General features: G+C 38.2%; 1 protein-coding gene across 6 annotated transcripts; it reads left to right on the plus strand.

Moving 5' to 3' along the window:
- Positions 1 to 336: 336 nt before the first annotated feature.
- LOC114241937 (androgen-dependent TFPI-regulating protein) lies at positions 337 to 18,807 on the plus strand. 6 transcript variants are annotated; one of them, XM_089735320.1, is made up of 7 exons: positions 400 to 468; positions 8,293 to 8,513; positions 10,590 to 10,661; positions 11,315 to 11,491; positions 11,859 to 11,996; positions 12,473 to 12,693; positions 13,356 to 18,807. In XM_089735320.1, exons 4-7 carry the CDS (start codon positions 11,321 to 11,323, stop codon positions 13,540 to 13,542), a joined length of 717 nt encoding a protein of 238 aa, XP_089591446.1. In that variant the 5' UTR covers positions 400 to 468; positions 8,293 to 8,513; positions 10,590 to 10,661; positions 11,315 to 11,320; the 3' UTR covers positions 13,543 to 18,807. The 6 variants fall into 6 exon arrangements, with proteins under 6 accessions (XP_028028737.2, XP_089591446.1, XP_089591460.1 ...); XM_089735334.1 differs by lacking the exon at positions 10,590 to 10,661; XM_089735348.1 differs by lacking the exons at positions 8,293 to 8,513; positions 10,590 to 10,661 and adding an exon at positions 2,630 to 2,700 and having other exon boundaries at positions 423 to 468.

An 18,807-nucleotide genomic window follows, 5' to 3' on the forward strand; every position in this document is an offset into this window, starting at 1 on the left:
ATGCATACTATTTATTGTCAAACTTTTGTTCTTGACGTCTGTTGTCAAATTGAGAATAGATTAAACATTATTTGTCTTTGTTAATATTTTTTATAGTGTAGTCTTGGCGAAATTTGTGATTATAGAAGTGTAAAATACAATCATAATAGTGCACAAACTTACAATTCCAATTAATTATAGTCGAATTTCGACTACTACGGGACCTCTAGTTTAAATTAATTTAATGACATCCTTCGAACGAGTTCTTTAGCATATATAGAACGAAAAGGAACTGGAAATTCTTTTAAAGACATCCTTCAAACTGGTTCTATTATTATTATTGTATATAATACACATATATATTTTTATATACTTCCGTATTTTACGTTTTTCGAAATGCAAATTCGCTTAACTCAGTCACAACGCGCAACTCAGCGTGCTAAGTCGTATAAGATACTTGAATAAAGAAATCTAAGACCACATAGATCGGTAAGTCATTTTATATATAGATACTAGTGATCCCCCGGTAGGCGTAATCCGACTATCTATACTAATATTATAAAGAGGAAAGATTTGTTTGTTTGTTTGTTTCGAATAGGCTCCGAAACTACTGGACCGATTTGAAAAATTCTTTTTCCTTTAGAAGCCGACACTGTCCCTGATGAACATAGGCTACTTTTTTTATTTTATTTTTTTATTTTTTTTTTTTGGTTTCATGTGTGTTTTAATGTTTCCGAAGCGAAGCGAGGGCGGGTCGCTAGTAATTAATTAAAATTATAAGTTTGTACAATATTATGATTTTACTGTCAAATACTATTATACTTCTATAATCACAGATTTCGCCAAGATTACACTTCAGACAAAAATATTGATAAAGACAAACCATAATCAATCTATTCTCAATTTGACCACATACTTTAGGCAATAAGAAAAGTTTGACATTAAACAAATAGTATGCATGCGTGTGTGTGTGTCAAATACACGGTATTGCGTGTAATGTTTTTTTATTGATTTAATGTATCTTTTATGCATTATTTAAATAAATATTAGCATTGTGCAGTCCTTCTCTATATTCTCTATAAGTGTGGGAGATTTCATACTCCTCCGTCCGCGCAATTTTCGTAAAAAGGGGTACAAAGTTTTTGCTTCACGTATTAATATATAGATGTATATATGTCCAACAAATATCATTGTATGTACCATGTACTCTCCCAGGCGGGTAGCTACAACCCTGTCTACGATCGCCAGGGTAAGGCGTACAATTAAAATTCAATAAAATGATTTAGATACAATTAGCAGCTTATTACTTACTGTACACGTGAGAATTGCATGTGAGTTCGTTTTATGAAATAAAATTAATTATTATTATTTATTTTTTATTGCTTAGATGGGTGGACGAGCTCACAGCCCACCTGGAGTTAAGTGGTTACTGGAGCCCATACACATCCACAGCGTAAATGCGCCACCCACCTTGAGATATAAGTTCTAAAGTCTCAAGTATAGTTACAACGGCTGCCCCACCCTTCAAACCGAAACGCATTACTGCTTCACGGCAGAAATAGGCAGGGTCGTGGTACCTACCCGCGCGGACTGACAAGTGGTCCTACCACCAGTAATTACGCAAATAATTTAATACGTGAAGCAAAAACTTTGTAGCCCTTTTTACGAAAATTGCGCGGACGGAGGAGTATTAAATTTCCCACACTTATCGAGAATATAGAGAAAGAATGCAGAATGTTAATATTTTTTTTAAATTATGGACAAAAAATACATTAAATCAATAAAAAAACATTACACACGCTACTATATACCCACAGACACAGCCCACTGAGTTTCTCCCCATTCCGACAGGAGCCCTCTTCTTCGATATAGCGAAGGCGTTCGACAAAGTCTGGCACAACGGGTTGATATACAAACTGTATAACATGGGAGTGCCAGACAGACTCGTGCTCATCATACGAGACTACTTGTCGAACCGTTCGTTCCGATATCGAGTCGAGGGAACGCGTTCCCGGCCCCGTCACGTCACAGCCGGAGTCCCGCAAGGCTCCGCCCTCTCCCCGTTACTATTTAGTTTGTATATCAACGATATACCCCGGTCTCCGGAGACCCATCTGGCGCTCTTCGCCGATGACACCGCCATCTACTACTCGTGTAGGAAGAAGGCGTTGCTTCATCGACGACTTCAGACCGCAGCTACCACCATGGGACAGTGGTTCCGGAAGTGGCGCATCGACATCAACCCCACGAAAAGCACAGCGGTGCTCTTCAAAAGGGGTCGCCCTCCGAACACCACGCTGAGCATCCCCCTCCCGACTAGGCGCGTCAACACCTCCGCCCCCGCCGTTCGCCCAATCACGATGTTCGACCAGCCCATACCGTGGGCCCCGAAGGTCAAACATTTAGGCGTCATCCTCGACAGTAGGACGACATTCCGCCCCCACATCAAGACGGTACGCGATCGTGCCGCCTTCATTCTAGGACGTCTCTACCCGATGATATGTAGGCGAAGTAAAATGTCCCTTAGAAATAAGGTGACACCCTACAAAACTTGCATACGCCCCGTCATGACCTATGCAAGTGTAGTGTTCGCTCACGCGGCCCGCACTCACTTAAAGTCATTCCAAATTATTCAATCCCGTTTTTGCAGGATAGCCGTCGGAGCCCCGTGGTTCGTCAGGAACGTCGACCTCCATGACGACCTGGACTTAGAGTCCACCAGTAAGTATATGCAGTCGGCGTCGATGCGCCACTTCGATAAAGCGGCACGACACGAGAACCCTCTCATCGTGGCCGCCGGTAACTACATTCCCGATCCTGCGGACAGAATGGAAAGCAGTCGACGTCGCCCAAAACACGTCATCCGTTCTCGTCGAACCCGTCGCTTGCGACGAAGGGCTCGACGAGTAAATTAACTCTCAGACACAGCCCACTGAGTTTCTCGCCGGATCTTCTCAGTGGGTCGCGTTTCCGATCCGGTGGTAGATTCTGCGAAGCACGACTCTTGCTAGGGTTCGTGTTAGCAACGTCATCAGGTTTGAGCCCCGTGAGCTCACCTACAAAAGTTAGGGTTACGCTGATATAGCCTCTCAAGGCTATCAGCTTAGGTAGGAAAAAAAAAAAAAAAAAAAATAATCTCGTGAAGCATACGTTACAGAATCAAGGTACTACTGACCTTGAACTATCGATGGAACGCGTGCATATTCACTTTGAAATTTTCAATTTGAATATCTGCGAATAAACGTTAATTGGGATTTTAGTGTGGATTAGAAGAGGCTTTTTATAATCTATATATCGACGCTTGAAAGGCAAACGTGACTAAGCGACAATGCGTGAACTTTACAGTAGACTAATTTAAAGTTGAAATACCTGAAAACAAAATTTATTTTAACGAATCTAGCTATAGTAGAATCTAGCTAGTAGCTGTAGGATTGAAATGATTTTAATGGACATAGAAATATATTTTATTTTGCGCATCGAATATGGCTATTGCCTATCATTTATATAAAAAGCAGTTATTGTCGCTTAGTCACGTTTGCCTTTCAAGCGTCGATATATAAAAATATATATAGTGTCATACACTATTTTTAATTCAAATTTATTAAAATTTATTTTCTATATTTTTAGTTGGATTTTCTATAAAAGCGTAATTTGTTAGTTTTTTTCAAACTATTATTTATTTTTAATTTTTTTTGGTTGTATTTCAATTAAATTTCATCAATTCACGTATACCAAATTTCGATTTAATCCGACGTTTTGAAGGGGGTCAAAATCATGTTCATAGATTCCGTTACAAAAATACATACGTCTGAAGCTAATAGAAGCGTATTAATAAAAATGAACAGTTTCTGCGCAGTATACCATATAGCATATTGCATGTGTGGTTGTAGCCATAATAGAATACAAGTTATTTGACAGATGCCTGAAACTCGCTAACGACAATTTCAAGATTGCATATTTCTATATAATATATATAAATGAATTGCTGTTCGTTAGTCTCGCCAAAACTCGAGAACGGCTGGACCGATTTGGCTAATTTTGGTCTTGAATTATTCGTAGAAGTCCAGAGAAGGTTTAAAAAATATGAAAATGCTCGGAATTATATAAAAACAAACAATTTTGTTTTTCCTTTGATGTGTCCCCCGTCGGACGGATTCCTTTTGTTTTTTTTTTTAAGTTTTTTTTATACAAAAGTTTAGGTCTTTTATTTATCGATTTAGGCACTACGAAGTCTGCCGGGTCAGCTAGTAATAGATAATATTAAAAAACGGCAGCTATACTAAATACATGCAGAATAGTGAGAAAGTTCCTGCAACTTGTAGAAAACCAAACTTACTACACGTAATAAAAACTAGCATATTAACTCATAGCTGCTGTATATTACTTGGCCAAAAGCCCGTATGTACAGTTCTACCGGCTCTGTCGACAGACTGAACTGAGAAAGGGCAAACCTATGAACATAACAATAATAATAATATATATATTTTTTACCATGCAAAAAGCCACAATTTTAAAATACGTGCCGGATTGTTCGGAAGTTTTAGCAGGACGAAACATCAGACGAAATTAAAACTGAAAATGAACTCTACTTGGCTTAGGCCCGTGGTTTTCAGTATTTACCGAAATTCATAAAGATTCGAGAATAAAAACTTTATAAATCACTCAATACAAAACAAAGTCGCTTTCTCTGTCCCTATATCTGTCTGTCCCTATGTATGCTTAAATCTTTAAATCTACGCAACGGATTTTGATGCGGTTTTTTAATAGATAGAGTGATTGAAGGGGAAGGTTTACATGTATAATAACATCCATTAAATCGTGGAGAAATCAATAATAAATTACAGTTTCCGAAGCGGGTCGCTAGTAAATAATAATAATAATAGATCTGTCTATGCTTCGAGCAGCGTTGGTTTGTATCACCATTCCTCATGACGTGAACCTCGTGAAGGTAGAAAATGATAAACTAATAAAATATTTAGACCTGGCCCACGACTACTGCCATGCAGTAACTACACTTGAGACCTTAGAACTTATATCTCAAGGTGGGCGGCGCATATACGTTGTGGATGTCTATGGGCTCCAGTAACCACTTAACACCAGGTGGACTGTGAGCTCGTCCACCCATCTAAGCAATAAATAAAAAAAAGTGGCATGTTGATCCGACCATCATTGTTCCAATAGTTTGATCGGTACACGTTTCGTTATCCAGTTGGGTTAGGGGCCGGATACAGAAGGCAGATATCCTTGACACGGCGCCTATTGTGAGGAGGCTTCTCACTCTGGAGTCCGAACCACTGGTGGCTTGTGTCGTAGACACCGCCATCAGCGGCAATCTATTTTTATATAGTGTTTTTTTTTTAAATTGAATTTTTAATATATATTTATAAAATTTTTTGTGTAATTAATAAGATTTTAAATAAATATAAATAAATAATACTAACAGTTTGGAAAATGAATATAGTATATATTGTGCCATTGGTGCTTTCCAGCACTGGAGTCATACCAAAGTACCTTCACCACTCCTTTAAGCTATAAGATTTACCAAAAAATATTATAACTATATTTTTTAATATGTGCCGGATTGTTGGGAAGTTTTTTATAGATAGATAATTAATAAGATTCTAAATTATTATTATTTTTTCTCCACCTTATCCCACTAGGTAGGGTCGGCACAGCTAATTTTTCTCTTCCATTCTCTTCTATCAGCCGTCAGCTCAACACTCACTCCTCTGTCTCTCATATCGTCATCCTCACATTTCATCCATGTCTTCTTCGGTCGACCTCTTCCCCCTCTACCTTGCACTACCTTTTCCATAAATTAACGTAGACTATAATAATAATAAATCATTTATTTATCAGATAATAATGATCCATGAATGAAAAGAAAATACAAAAAACAGTTTGCGGTAGGCAGCGGCTTGGTTCTGCCCCTGGCATTGCTGAAGTCCATGGGCGACGGTAACCACTCACCATCGGGTGGGCCGTATGCTCGTCTGCCTACAAGGGCAATAAAAAAAAAACAATGAATAATAAACAAATAAATAGTCTGGGCTATTAATGATGTCTAAACTCGAACATAACTTCAGGTCTTTATAGCGCTTTTCAATTAAAAATGTGTATGTCAATTATCTTGATCTGTCAAAGCTCGATAAAAAAGTATGGACAGAAAAAAAAATATATATATTTTATATTCTTGTTTTAGTGATTTTTTTACCTAATTACTACGAATAAATAATTACTAGATGATGACCGAGCTTTACTCGTTTTTTTTTTTTAATAACGCCATTTTGTTGTGTCTTTAAAGCGGTTAGTTGCCCTCAATTAAGAAAAATAGTATTATTATTCGCCAATAGATGTCGGGAAGAGTTGATTATTGAAAACACGAATAAAACAACATTTTCTGAAAATAAATCGTAGCTAGATCGATTTATCGCCCCCGAAATCCCCTGTATACTAAATTTTATGAGAATCGTTGGAGCCGTTTCCGAGATTCAGATTATATATATATATATATATTAATATACAAGAATTGCTCATTTAAAGGTATAAGATTTATTCGTACCCTAATTATGAAGACTATTAATTAATATGTTTGTTTTAATGAACCCGACACGCTTATATAAATTTCTTGTTATGTTGAGTACTGGTCGAGGTAAGTTAAACATGAGTTTAGATTATATTAAAAACAAAAAAAAACACCTGTTTAAAAATCAAGTCTGTAACACTATCGGGCGTCACTCACCCAGTGGGATTAGTGGAATCAGCAAACTCGAAGATTTGGAATACAAAATAAAATAATATTTAAAAATTCCTACCTTTTTACTGACTTTATCTATTATTTTCGATTTGACAGCTATGACGTCACAATATGGCGCATGCCACATAATGCGTTTCTTATTTGAAACTTGTCATATGTCGCACGTTCTACTGTACCAGATTGTAAGTCCATACATACGTATACCGTGTAGGTTTAATATATACTAGAGACCCGCTCCGGCTCCGCTCCGGCTCCGCTCGGGTCTTTAACAAAAATTTCAACGATATTTGACGTTGTTATGAACACTTATTGCTGCATAACTATAGGTATAATAGTTAGACGTAAGCTGTCGCGACACTTTTTGTGAATAATGCGTTCGAAAAAGTCGTAGTACATTATTTTATTCTATCATCAATAGTTTTCGCAGGGCTCGCGATGTAAAGAGTATTTTTTTACACCTTGGGTTCCATTACTGGTGTTTTAGTAAGGATGCCTATTTTTTTTCAAAAAATATTATACCCTATGTCACTCGGGAATAGGGTAGCTTCCAAACAGTGAAAGAATTTTTCAAATCGGTTCAATAGCTTCAGAGCCTATTCAATACAAACAAACAAACAAATCTTTCCTCTTTATAATATTATTATTGACTAGCGACCCGCCCTCGCTTCGCTTCGGAAACATTAAAACACACATGAAACCAAAAAAAAAAATTTTTTTTTTTTTTAAAAAGTAGCTTATGTTCATCAGGGACAATGTCGTCTTCTAATTTAAAAAGAATTTTTCAAATCGGTCCAGTAGTTTCGGAGCCTATTCGAAACAAACAAACAAACAAATCTTTCCTCTTTATAATATTAGTATAGATTATTGATTATTGATGATTGATATAGTATAGATGACGGAGTAGCTGGTTCCATGGTATTTTCAAAACGATGACGTCAGCGTCGGTGACGCCATTCCCTTCATCATTGCCTTCCATAGTGATGGTAATTAAAACTCACTTTTCCAATGAATTCCATTTATTGCATTCCAAGTGTACAGCGATAATAACAGAGCGCTCCGCTTCAGTCGGCTGCTCGAGTCGCGGGCCGGGTCGCTAGTACAATTTAATTGAAATAACAATTAATATAAAATCACTTTTTAGTAAATCCATTCAATTTTACTCGTAAAGATATTGTTACGTCGGTAAGAGTAACGCCATCTATCGCCGAATAGTCGAACAAATATCGAAGGATCTAGTAGCATCTAGAACCTTCGAGAAGTACAACGCCCTCTATTGTCAGATAGCGGAAACAAACAATACTAGACTTTTGTGAAATATTCTCGATAATTCTAGGGATGTTATACAGTTTTTAATATTACTTTGGTGGAACACTCAAGGCGCGTTACATTATACACAACATTAATGTTGCACAATACGTCACCGGTATTTTTTTTCCTACCTATGCTGATAGCCTTGAGAGGCTATTTCAGCTTCACCCTAACGTGTGTAGGTGAGCTCACGGGGCTCAAACCGGAGTGTTGCTAACACTGACCCTAGTAAGAGCAGTGCTTTGCAGAATCTACCACCGGATCGGAAAAACGACCTACTGAGAAGATCCAGCGAGTGTGCTCAGTGGGCTCAGTGGGCTGTGTCTACGGGTTAATTCGCTCGTCGAGCCCTTCGTCGCAGGCGACGGGTTCGACGTGCACGGTGACCGGCGTCATCTGTATAGCTACAGATATACTGCTATTACGCATGTCGGTGACGCGAACCCATAACATTATCCCCTACCAATAAGTAAGTTCAATACAGTCGAATTGGAAACGCCCTCCTCTTTTTAAATTGGTTCGTAAAGCAGTTATTGTCAACACATAAAAATAATAATTAAATACTCAGATTTCGTCAAAACACACACACACATTAATTAGTAAGGCTGAAGAAAACCACAAACTATAATAAGAAACTTCGTTGCAAAGTTGTAAAATGAATATATTAAATACGAGGTTACGAAGTTAATTACTGGTGGTAGGACCTCTTGTGAGTCCGCGCGGGTAGGTGCCACCGCCCTGCCTATTTCTGCCGAGAAGCAGTAATGCGTTTCGGCTTGAAGGGCGGGGCAGCCGTTGTAACTATACTGAGACTTTAGAACTTATATCTCAAATGGGTGGCGCATTTACGTTGTGGATGTCTATGGGCTCCAGTAACCATTTAACACCAGTGGGCTGTGAGCTCGTCCATCCATCTAAGCAATAAAATAAAATAAAAAGTTAATTGTTACAGAACCGACGTTCGCAGCTCTTGTAACCTCATTTTCCTTATATGTATAATATTATATACGTATATTTGTTAATTATTGTCTTATGTTTGCTTCGTTAATTTTCCAACCGTTCGCATACAACGTTGTCGTCACACTAACTTCAATTAGACTATAATTTAAACACACACATGTGTATGGGCTTCTGTGACTCTTGACCCTGGTTGGACCTGGTTGGTAGGTGACGGCATTTGGGTTTTACTAGATAAATTTCTTTTTTTTTACTTGATTAATTATTATTTTTTTATTCCTTAGATCGGTGGACGAGCTCACAGCACACCTGGTGTTAAGTGATTACTGGAGCCCATAGACATCTACAACGTGAATGCGCCACCCATCTTGAGATATAAGTTCTAAGGTCTCAAGTATAGTTACAACGGCAGCCTTAACCTTCAAACCGAAACGCACTACTGCTTCACGGCAGAAATATTCAAGGTGGTGGTATCTACCCGGACGGACTCACAAGAGATCCTACCACCAATAATTACGCAAATTATAATTTTGCGGAATTGAGCTTTATTACACGATGTTATTCCTTCACCGTGGAAGTCAATCGTGAACATTTGATGAGTACGTATATCATTAGAAAAATTAGTACCCGCCTCAGATTCGAACACCGGTGCATCGCTTCAACACGAATGCACCGGTCGTCTTATCCTTTAGGCCACGACGACTTCAAAACTGTGTGCTCTGCTAGCCACTTAACACCAGGTGGGCCGTGAGCTCGATCACACGTTTAAGCTATAAAAAAAGCATCAAGATTTAATAATAATAATAATAATAAAAGTACATGCAGAATAGTGAGAAAGTTCCTGCAGCTTGAAGAATACTACACGTAAAAAAAACTAGCCTAATAACTCATAGCCACTGTATGTTACTTGGCCGAAAGCCCGTATATACAGTTCTGCCGGCTCTGTCGACAGACTGGGCTGAGAAAGGGGAAACCTATAATAATAAATAATAATAATTTATTTATTAACCTTGAAAACATTTACACATAACAGTTTGCTAAAAACTCTCCACACTAGGCACTTAAAAAAAATAGATTAAATAGTTTTAAATACTTAAAAAACGATTTTCCACGTCAGCTTCAGTCAAAATTTTATTTCTCACCCAACACTGGCCCTAATAATAAAATACGTAACAAAGTAAATTAAAAACAAAACCTGTTCTATTAATACATATATTTAACAACAATATTAATAAAATGTATTAACAAATCTCTGCGAATAATGTGTTTGACTGTTTGTTTGTACGTTTGTCTTATATGGGTTCTTTAGTTTCTTTTCACCGAACGTGTAGGTGAGCTCACGGGACAGCCTGGGAAACTTTGCTAGCCCTTGCTCTGCCAAAAGCAGTGTTTCACTGCGTCTGGGGTGGGGCAGCCGTTGTACTACTAAAACTGAGACCTTAGAAACTCGTATCTCTCCTTTTTTTCCTGCCTATGCTGATAGCCTTGAGAGGCTATTTCAGCGTAACCTTAGCTAGTAGATGAGCTCACGGGGCTTAAACCTGACGACGTTGCTAGCACGAACCCTAGTAAAAGCCGTGCTTCGCAGAATCTACCAACGGATCGGAAACGCGACCCATTGAGAAGATCCGGCGAGAAACTCAGTGGGCTGTTTCTGTGGGTTAGTTTACTCGTCGAACATGATCATGTTTTCTATGCATAGCACGCCAATACCACCTTCCATCCTTTATTTTGTTTGTCACTGGCGCTATTCTCAGATTTTCTGTTGATACCCATTTCTCATTTTAATGAAGCTTGTTACTCCCCACGTTCATCTTAATGCTCGCAATTCTTCTGTATTAGTTCTTTTTCCATCCATTGCTTCAGTAGCCGAACACTACGACAGCTCCTAAAACTAACTCGTTAGCTAAAATTATTCCCAAGATCTATCATCATTTTATCCATCCAGCTTTTATTGGTCTCGATCTGTCGCACGTTCGTGGTAATGTCACAGATACCTTCCCTGGTGTGCCAATGAACACGTCATTTCGGATCCTCCCAAACTATTAACCAAGATTACTGGTGGTAGGACCTCTTGTGAGTCCGCACCGGCAGGTACCACCACCCTGCCTATTTCTGCCCTGAAGCAGTAATGCGTTTCGGTTTGAAGGGTGGGCAGCCGATGTAACTACATATACTGAGACCTTAGAACTTCAATTTAAGGTGGGTGGCGCATTTTCGTTGTAGATGTCTATGGGCTCCAGTAACCACTTAACATCAGGTGGGCTGTGAGCTCGTCCACCCACCGAAGCCAACGCATGTATTTCTTTCCAGATCACAATGCCGTCACCAGCTGCCTACCGTGTGGGTGGCCACGTTGTTGCCCTCGGTCTGCACCTCACCAATACAGCCGTAATACTGGGTAACTTCAGCGAAGAGCTCCTGAAGACAGATCCTGACATCAGAAACCTTCATTTCATGCAGTTTAAATTTTTGACGACATGGAATATGGTTAGTTGAATACCTGATATAGGTTTTTTTTATGAGGAAGACTAATCTGGTCTAAGATGAAAGCGATCGCAGCAACATTGATCACATTATTGGTCCGCAATCAGGAGTCGAGGAAGAGGGAGATCCTCAAAATCTTGCAACTCCGCTTTTTTAATAGCGTTGAATCAAGCTGCCGTGTCACTGATTTTGTAAACTGACAATGCCATAGCCGCTGCCTAACTCTGAGGACTTTTCAAACCTATTTTTCGGTCAGGGAGCCGAGCTTTATACGAGGTTTCCGCGCTTAGGGGGCGCGTGGGGTCATTTGGACTTGACGGTCTGCAGATGTTGGAAGCAGACCGCCCCGTAACCTGTGTTTTATTTCCAGATCTTCCAATTGATGTACGCAACCCTGGGCTTAGTTTGCGACGGCCTTACTCTGCTAGGGAGAGATGACGTCACGCCGAAGACGGTCAGAAAGCTCAGGAATGCGATATTCGAATCGATTGTCTGTCCTTACTCATTGGTAAGTATGAAAGATCCTGAAGAAAAAAAACAAATCGGCACGTCAATAACTAATGCGTCAATTAATAAATGCAGCGTCAATAAATACGTCGTCAACAATAAATACGGCGTCATCAACAATCAAGCTTAACCTGTATACAGAAGCACCTCATACTCTGACTCCACATACATCACCTCAATCCTGCCTGTTTCTACAAAATTCGAAGAGTTGAACGGTCTCATGCAATTATGACGACAATCCAATAGCGCAAGGTACACGATAGCATTAATATGACCTCTTCAAGGTCTAGGAGGCGCTTAGGACTTGCGGCTTGGCAATGCCATTAACATCGTCGACGCATCAGCCTACAAACGGGAAAAAAAACACGCAATGCAACACAAAGTGTCAAACGCCTCCCTAATTATTATATTAGTCATTAAACTGTCACTAATTCAAAGGAACCAATAACATTCTAATGATCATTAATTCTGTTTCAGTTCATTGTAGCTACATTCTGGTCCTTATACAATTACAACAGGGATTGGTTGTACCCAGAGTACATAGATAAAGTTGTGTCGTTTAATAGTAATTTGGTCATACACTTAGCGATACTACCGGTCGTGCTCTGGGAGTTGAGCTTCCAGGAGAGGACCCGCCCGAAATCCGATAAACTGAGCCTTCAGGTCATAACGGCCCTGTATATCGTATACAATCTCGTGTAAGTATACTGGAATAAGGCTAGGTTTACACGTCCTTACGGATCCATTGCATTAGACGCCTTCAGCTAACACTAGGAACCGGCTTAGGGACCCCGGTAGCCATGCTCGTCGAATGCGGCAAAGAAGTCGACGTGCAACCTAACCCATGCATCAGCCCGCTGAGTTTCTCGCCGGATCTTCTCAGCGGGTCGCGATTCCGATCCGGTAGTAGATTCATTCGCGAAGCAGCTGCTCTTGAATTGTTAGGTCCCCTTCGGAAGCGCTCGGGCAGCTGTTAGCAAATCCCACCCCTCCTGGCTGAGCCTTTGCTCGCCCACCTGTCCTGGTGAAACTGGAAAGGGTTCAGGGCCCCCAGTAATCCTTCAAGTTTCAACTTTTTTTTCCCTACCTATCCTAGTAACCTCGAGAAGTTATTCTAGATTCACCGAACTAGTAGGTGAGCTCACGGGGCTCAAATCGGGAGTGTTGCTAACACTGGCCCTAGCGAGAGCAGTGCTTCGCAGAGAACATTCCTAATAATTTCTTGAGGTCTCGTATTTTTACTTGGTTTACTTATTTCACGTTAGAGTATATCAGTCGTTAAGAGCGAATCATATTCTCTATTAAAGTTAGGCTAACTCTAGCGTTCTATCTAATTAAACCAACGGATATATTGTTTCAGGATATTATACACTTACTTCCAAAGGAATTTATGGCCGTATCCGTTAATCTATCAAGTATTTGGGACGGTACTGTATCCTATACTGGCAACGTTAATGTTAGCTCTGATCGTCTTAAGCTACTACGTACAATGGGAAATTCACGCGTGGATCTGGCGTCCCTTGAAAGTGACTCAGAAAAACAATTGAATTGCGGATATTATGTCGAAACAGTTCAGCCGACATGATATTTATAGTTATAATGAAACAACTTTTAAAGACGGTGGATTGTGGGCTAACAAATAGCCTTATTGGTACGGAATGTGAATAATTGTAAATAGACATGCTGTAACAAAAACCGACTTCAAATAGAAAAAAAGATATTCCAAAACAAATTAATATACACTAAAAAAACAATAATCATCGAAATCGGTTGGCGTGATATTGAGTTATTGAGTTATTCATCTATTTGTCGCGCACGTACTTAATGCAAATTTAAGACTTATATGGTTTTCTCATGGATACAACTATCAGAACTGGACTAAATTGAAATGGGACCACACGGGAAGCGTCAGTTTTCTAATAAAAAATAAGAATCATCAAAATCGATTCACCCAGTCAAAAGTTATGAGGTAACAAACATAAAAAAAAACATACAGTCGAATTGAGAACCTCCTTCTTTTTTGAAGTCGGTTAAAAAAATGGACGCCCTCTTTCGCGAATGAAAACGAACATGGACTTTGAAACCTTTTGGACCCGAAGACCCAGCTGCTAGCCTAGATACGTTTTTTTATTATTATTGTTATGAAATTAATTGAATATGCAATTTCGAAAAGGGCACATCTCTGAAAATGTAAAATGTTCAGGAAATGAAAAAAAAACTGAACTTATTTTCTAAAGCAGTATAAAATTTAAAATATTAACTTTTGAGATATATTTTAGTGTTAATTAGCAATTGAAAATTACTGAAATTATTATAAAATGGGTAGGTAGGTAAGCCTCAAAACTACATGTATATGAAAAAACGTATGTGACAAAATATGCGACATATGCCCTTTTCAAAATTGCATATTCAATTAAAACTGGTGAATTAAATGTGGTGCCTGTGGTAATGGTGGAAATATCAATATAAATTGTTAATTAAAAGAATAATTTACGGCGGAAAACACGGAATCACTGAAAATGTACGAAAATTTTATTATATAATATTTTTTTACAATTATTATTTCATTGCAATCAATGTAATGCAAAGTATTATTAAAAGACGACTGGAACCTCTCCTCCTCCTCCTTGCGTCGGTTTCCTCATTACTGAGGGTCGTGGTCATGGCCTTGAAACAGATTGTTTTTTATAGTGGAACTGGAACCATTATGATACATTACGTGATCATGATTAGACAAGTTCACCACCCCACCGCCCTGCCTATTTCTGCCCTGAAGCAGCAATGCGTTTCGGTTTGAAGGGCGGGGCAGCCGTTGTAACTATACTGAGACCTTAGAACTTATATCTCAAGGTGGGTGCCGCATTTACGTTGTAGATGTCTATGGGCTCCAGTAAACACTTAACACCAGGTTGACTGTGAGCTCGTCCACCCATTCTAAGAAATAAAAATAAACTTCATTGAAATGACTACGAACAACCTATTTGTTTACTAGCGCTTGTCCCGCAATGCAAATTGGACTATAATCACTGATATTTTAAGATGTAGATCCATTGGTTTTGTAATGTTACATGTTCTATTTTGTTAATCGTTTTGTAAGTCGTGTAAAGTTAACTAAAAACTGTTTCCAAAACTGCCTGTACAGGTATGTATAGATTTTTATATATACGTTTTCTTTTGGTTTTTAAATGTAATTTCGGATAAGTACAGGGTCGGCTTCTTAGTAATTAAATACGTGAGTACTACCATTTTCTTAATTATGATCTGCATGTAACATTCGTTCATAGAAAAGAGAGCTTAAGCCAAATGCTGACACTTTTGGAATATAGACTTTCACCTGATAGAAATAAGGTTTTAAAACAACAAAAACAGAGACTAGGGCTATCTCGCTCGGCCGCAGTGCGCAAACATGGCGCGCATAAATCAACCAATCACAAACGAGAACTTTTGGCGCGCTTAGGCGGAACGTTATCTCGGCTGTGAATTTCTTCGCGCCTTTTTAACACATCATACCAACCTTCGATCAACAATTGTAATACTATAACTTACTTATAATATCTATTTCTATCATACTATCATAGGTAGCGGGTAGATAACTGTACAGGGCAAGTATTACGCAAAATAACAAATAAATAAAAAATAGTTTAATAACTGTAGATTAATTGATAAGAAAAAGTCATGAAATGTACAAAAGCAATAAGACGGTATAGTAACCGGCAAACTTCGTGAGCAAATGACCTTGACTGCGCAGAACCGAATTTTAGATCACTTTGGTGGTGAGGGTGAGGCGTGACGGCAGGGGAAATCGTATCGAGCGCGTTATTGGTAGATCAGTCGAACCTTGCGCCCCGCACCGCGCCTTCGTTCCGCTTGCTCCCAAAAGTACGCTTGCGTACAGTAAAAAGTCTATCGTTATTAATCGTTAAGTTATTTGTTATAATTGCTTGTTGACTTTGTTGCCATTGCTATATGTTGAGTGTTTGTTGATTTTTTATAAAAAATACACTATGGCGTAGTATTCAAAAGAAAGGGTAGAAAAATTGTGTACGACGTATATTGCTTCATTATAAAACAGGAGAAGAATGATATGGAAAAAGTAAAACAGACTTCGGAAGCAAGAAAAACATCAGTGAGTACTGCTAGGTGCATTATTAACGAAGCTAAAGACTCTGGCTTGCTCGCCGTGTTTCGGACTCCGGGTAAGAAAAGATCAGGGAAGAAGAAACTTACCGGAATGGATAGTTTCGTTCAATCTGTAATAAAAAGATGTAATCATAATAACAAGCAGCGAAACTCCGTATCGTAGAGAAAGGCTTCGAAAAATTTAAAGAAGATATAAATTTTAATGGCTCGGAATGAAGAATGATGGAAAAAAAAACAGAAAGTAATCGGAAGCTGGTAATTGAAAAAAGTAACATTCGATTACTACGAATCGAATATCTTCAAAAAATAATTAATTATAGACAAAAAAGAAGACCGAACCGACCGAGTTGTAAACTACACCGATGAGCCCTATGTCGGCTCATCACGATGATAGCGACTCGGGTGATGAAAACAGTGATGACGATGATGGTCATGATTATGATAACGAAAAAAAAATTACAAATACCAGCTTCGCTTCAATTGAACCAAGACCTGGCAACAGCTCTAGTTTTGACTAAATAGAAGGAATATCTATTTTACACCAAGATTAAATTATTACAATTATTAACCTATATTAAATACATAATATGTTGATTTTAATAATTTAATAGCATTATGACGCAGAGTAAATATTGTTTTTGCACGTGAGTGTACCATGCGCGAACTTACCCCCACTACGTCGACAAATGCTCAAGAAGTTTGCCGGCTATTATACGTGCATTTTCAATGCAAAAGTTCAAAATGGGTCATTTGACTCTTTATGGTATGTTTAGTGTTAAAGAAATTCTGGAGACAAATCGGTGTAACAGCATACAAGTGCCGGATCTGTAAGGTGATGAAATTTCACGTCATCTCGGATCCTCCCGATCCACTAACGGTGCTTTTGGGTACTTCAAGCACCGGTCACCGTTCTCGTCGAACCCGTCGCTTGCGACGAAGGGCTCGACGAGTAAATTAACTCTCAGACACAGCCCACTGAGTTTCTCGCCGGATCTTCTGAGTGGGTCGCGTTTCCGATCCGGTGGTAGATTCTGCGAAGCACGGCTCTTGATAGGGTTCGTGTTAGCATCGTCGTCAGGTTTGAGCCCCGTGAGCTCACCTACTAGCCACGGTTACGCTGAAATAGCCTCTCAAGGCTATCAGCTTAGGTAGGAAAAAAAAAATATGAAATAAAATAAAACCGCATTGTAAGTGATTCAAGAATAAAAACAAACAACATTTATTTTACTGTTTGGTTCATAATTCACCCGTCAACTAGTTAAGGTACAATGTTTTGTTTATATATTAAATTATATTTTATTTAAATATATTTTATTTATAAATCAACAAAGCTATGTACGGGTCGATTGAGAAGCGTCGACTGGTTTTGTTTTTGTTTTTGTTTTTATTATAACTCGTTTTCAATCGACCCGTCCATAAGAAATATGTAATATAATCTGTTTTTTTTTTTTTTACATTATAAGTTCTATATATTTTGCATACTTTCATAGATTTTTTTCTTGAATATGTTCTGGGTATGTGTAAAAATATTTATCGAATCGAGAAGAATATTTTCTCTTGTTTCAGACACAACTTTATATAAAACAATGGTTAATATACATTTCTCTATGTGTTCATTAAACCCGACATTCTACAAAAACGCAACGACACACAAAAAAAAAAATTTTTTTTTCGTGTTTACAAATAACAAAAAAATTGCCGTTAAAAATACATCTATTTTAATAATGCGTGTGTCCGTATCTATAATTATAATTAATTTATGAATTAGTTTTTAATTTTTTCAAGTGAAAAAAATTTAGCAAAACATAGTACAAAAATTTTAGAAATACCCCTAAAAATACTACGCAGCGAAGTTACCCTATTGCTATCACTCTCGCATTAAACACGTCGTGTGCGAGTGCGAGGGGGACGAACGACACGCCTCGCTCTATTTGCACCAATTAGAAGTCTAATATCGAAATTTATATTATACTATTTTAATGATTTCACTCACAAAACAAATTTTCTAATATAAAGAACTGTAATCAAATTTAAGAAAGGTTTAATTTAGTGTAGATTTTACGGAAACAAACAAACCACAGATTAAATAAAAATTTACCGCGCGCGACATAGATGAAGCCAGTATTTTTGGGTCCAGCATTAGGTATAAATATCTATAATAAATTGCATAAAACCTAGACAAATGATAATGACACGTATCAGTCAATGTTTAAATCAAGTTTTGAAACTGCACTGGATGTTTCAGAAATAAAAAATGGGCGATTACTACCCACCTTTAGTTTTCATTTCTATGAACTCGCCAAAACGCTTCGTCTGACAAATAAAAAACGCTTTCCATTTCCGCTGGTGTCTCTTTGCATAATTATAAAGAGCGTTTGATTGTAAGGTGGTTGCCAATAACGAAATCGGACCAAAACATATTTTTTGTGTTTTGTGAGTGAAATTCGTAGTTCGTAAAAACGTGGCAGCCTCAAAATGGACACGATTTTGTCGAACTTGGGACAATGATACCGAGATACGCACACAAGAAAAAATAAAGGCGGTTATTCATTAAAATTTTAAACTGTAAAATTTCAATGAAAATCTTTGTTGTGACAAATGTACTTTTTATTTATTCTTATTGTTTAGGTCTGTACCCTATGAATATTTCCATGTGACGGCTGAAATAAAAA

This window comes from Bombyx mandarina, chromosome 02 (assembly GCF_030267445.1).
Source record: "Bombyx mandarina strain Sakado chromosome 02, ASM3026744v2".
Lineage (NCBI taxonomy): Eukaryota > Metazoa > Arthropoda > Insecta > Lepidoptera > Bombycidae > Bombyx > Bombyx mandarina.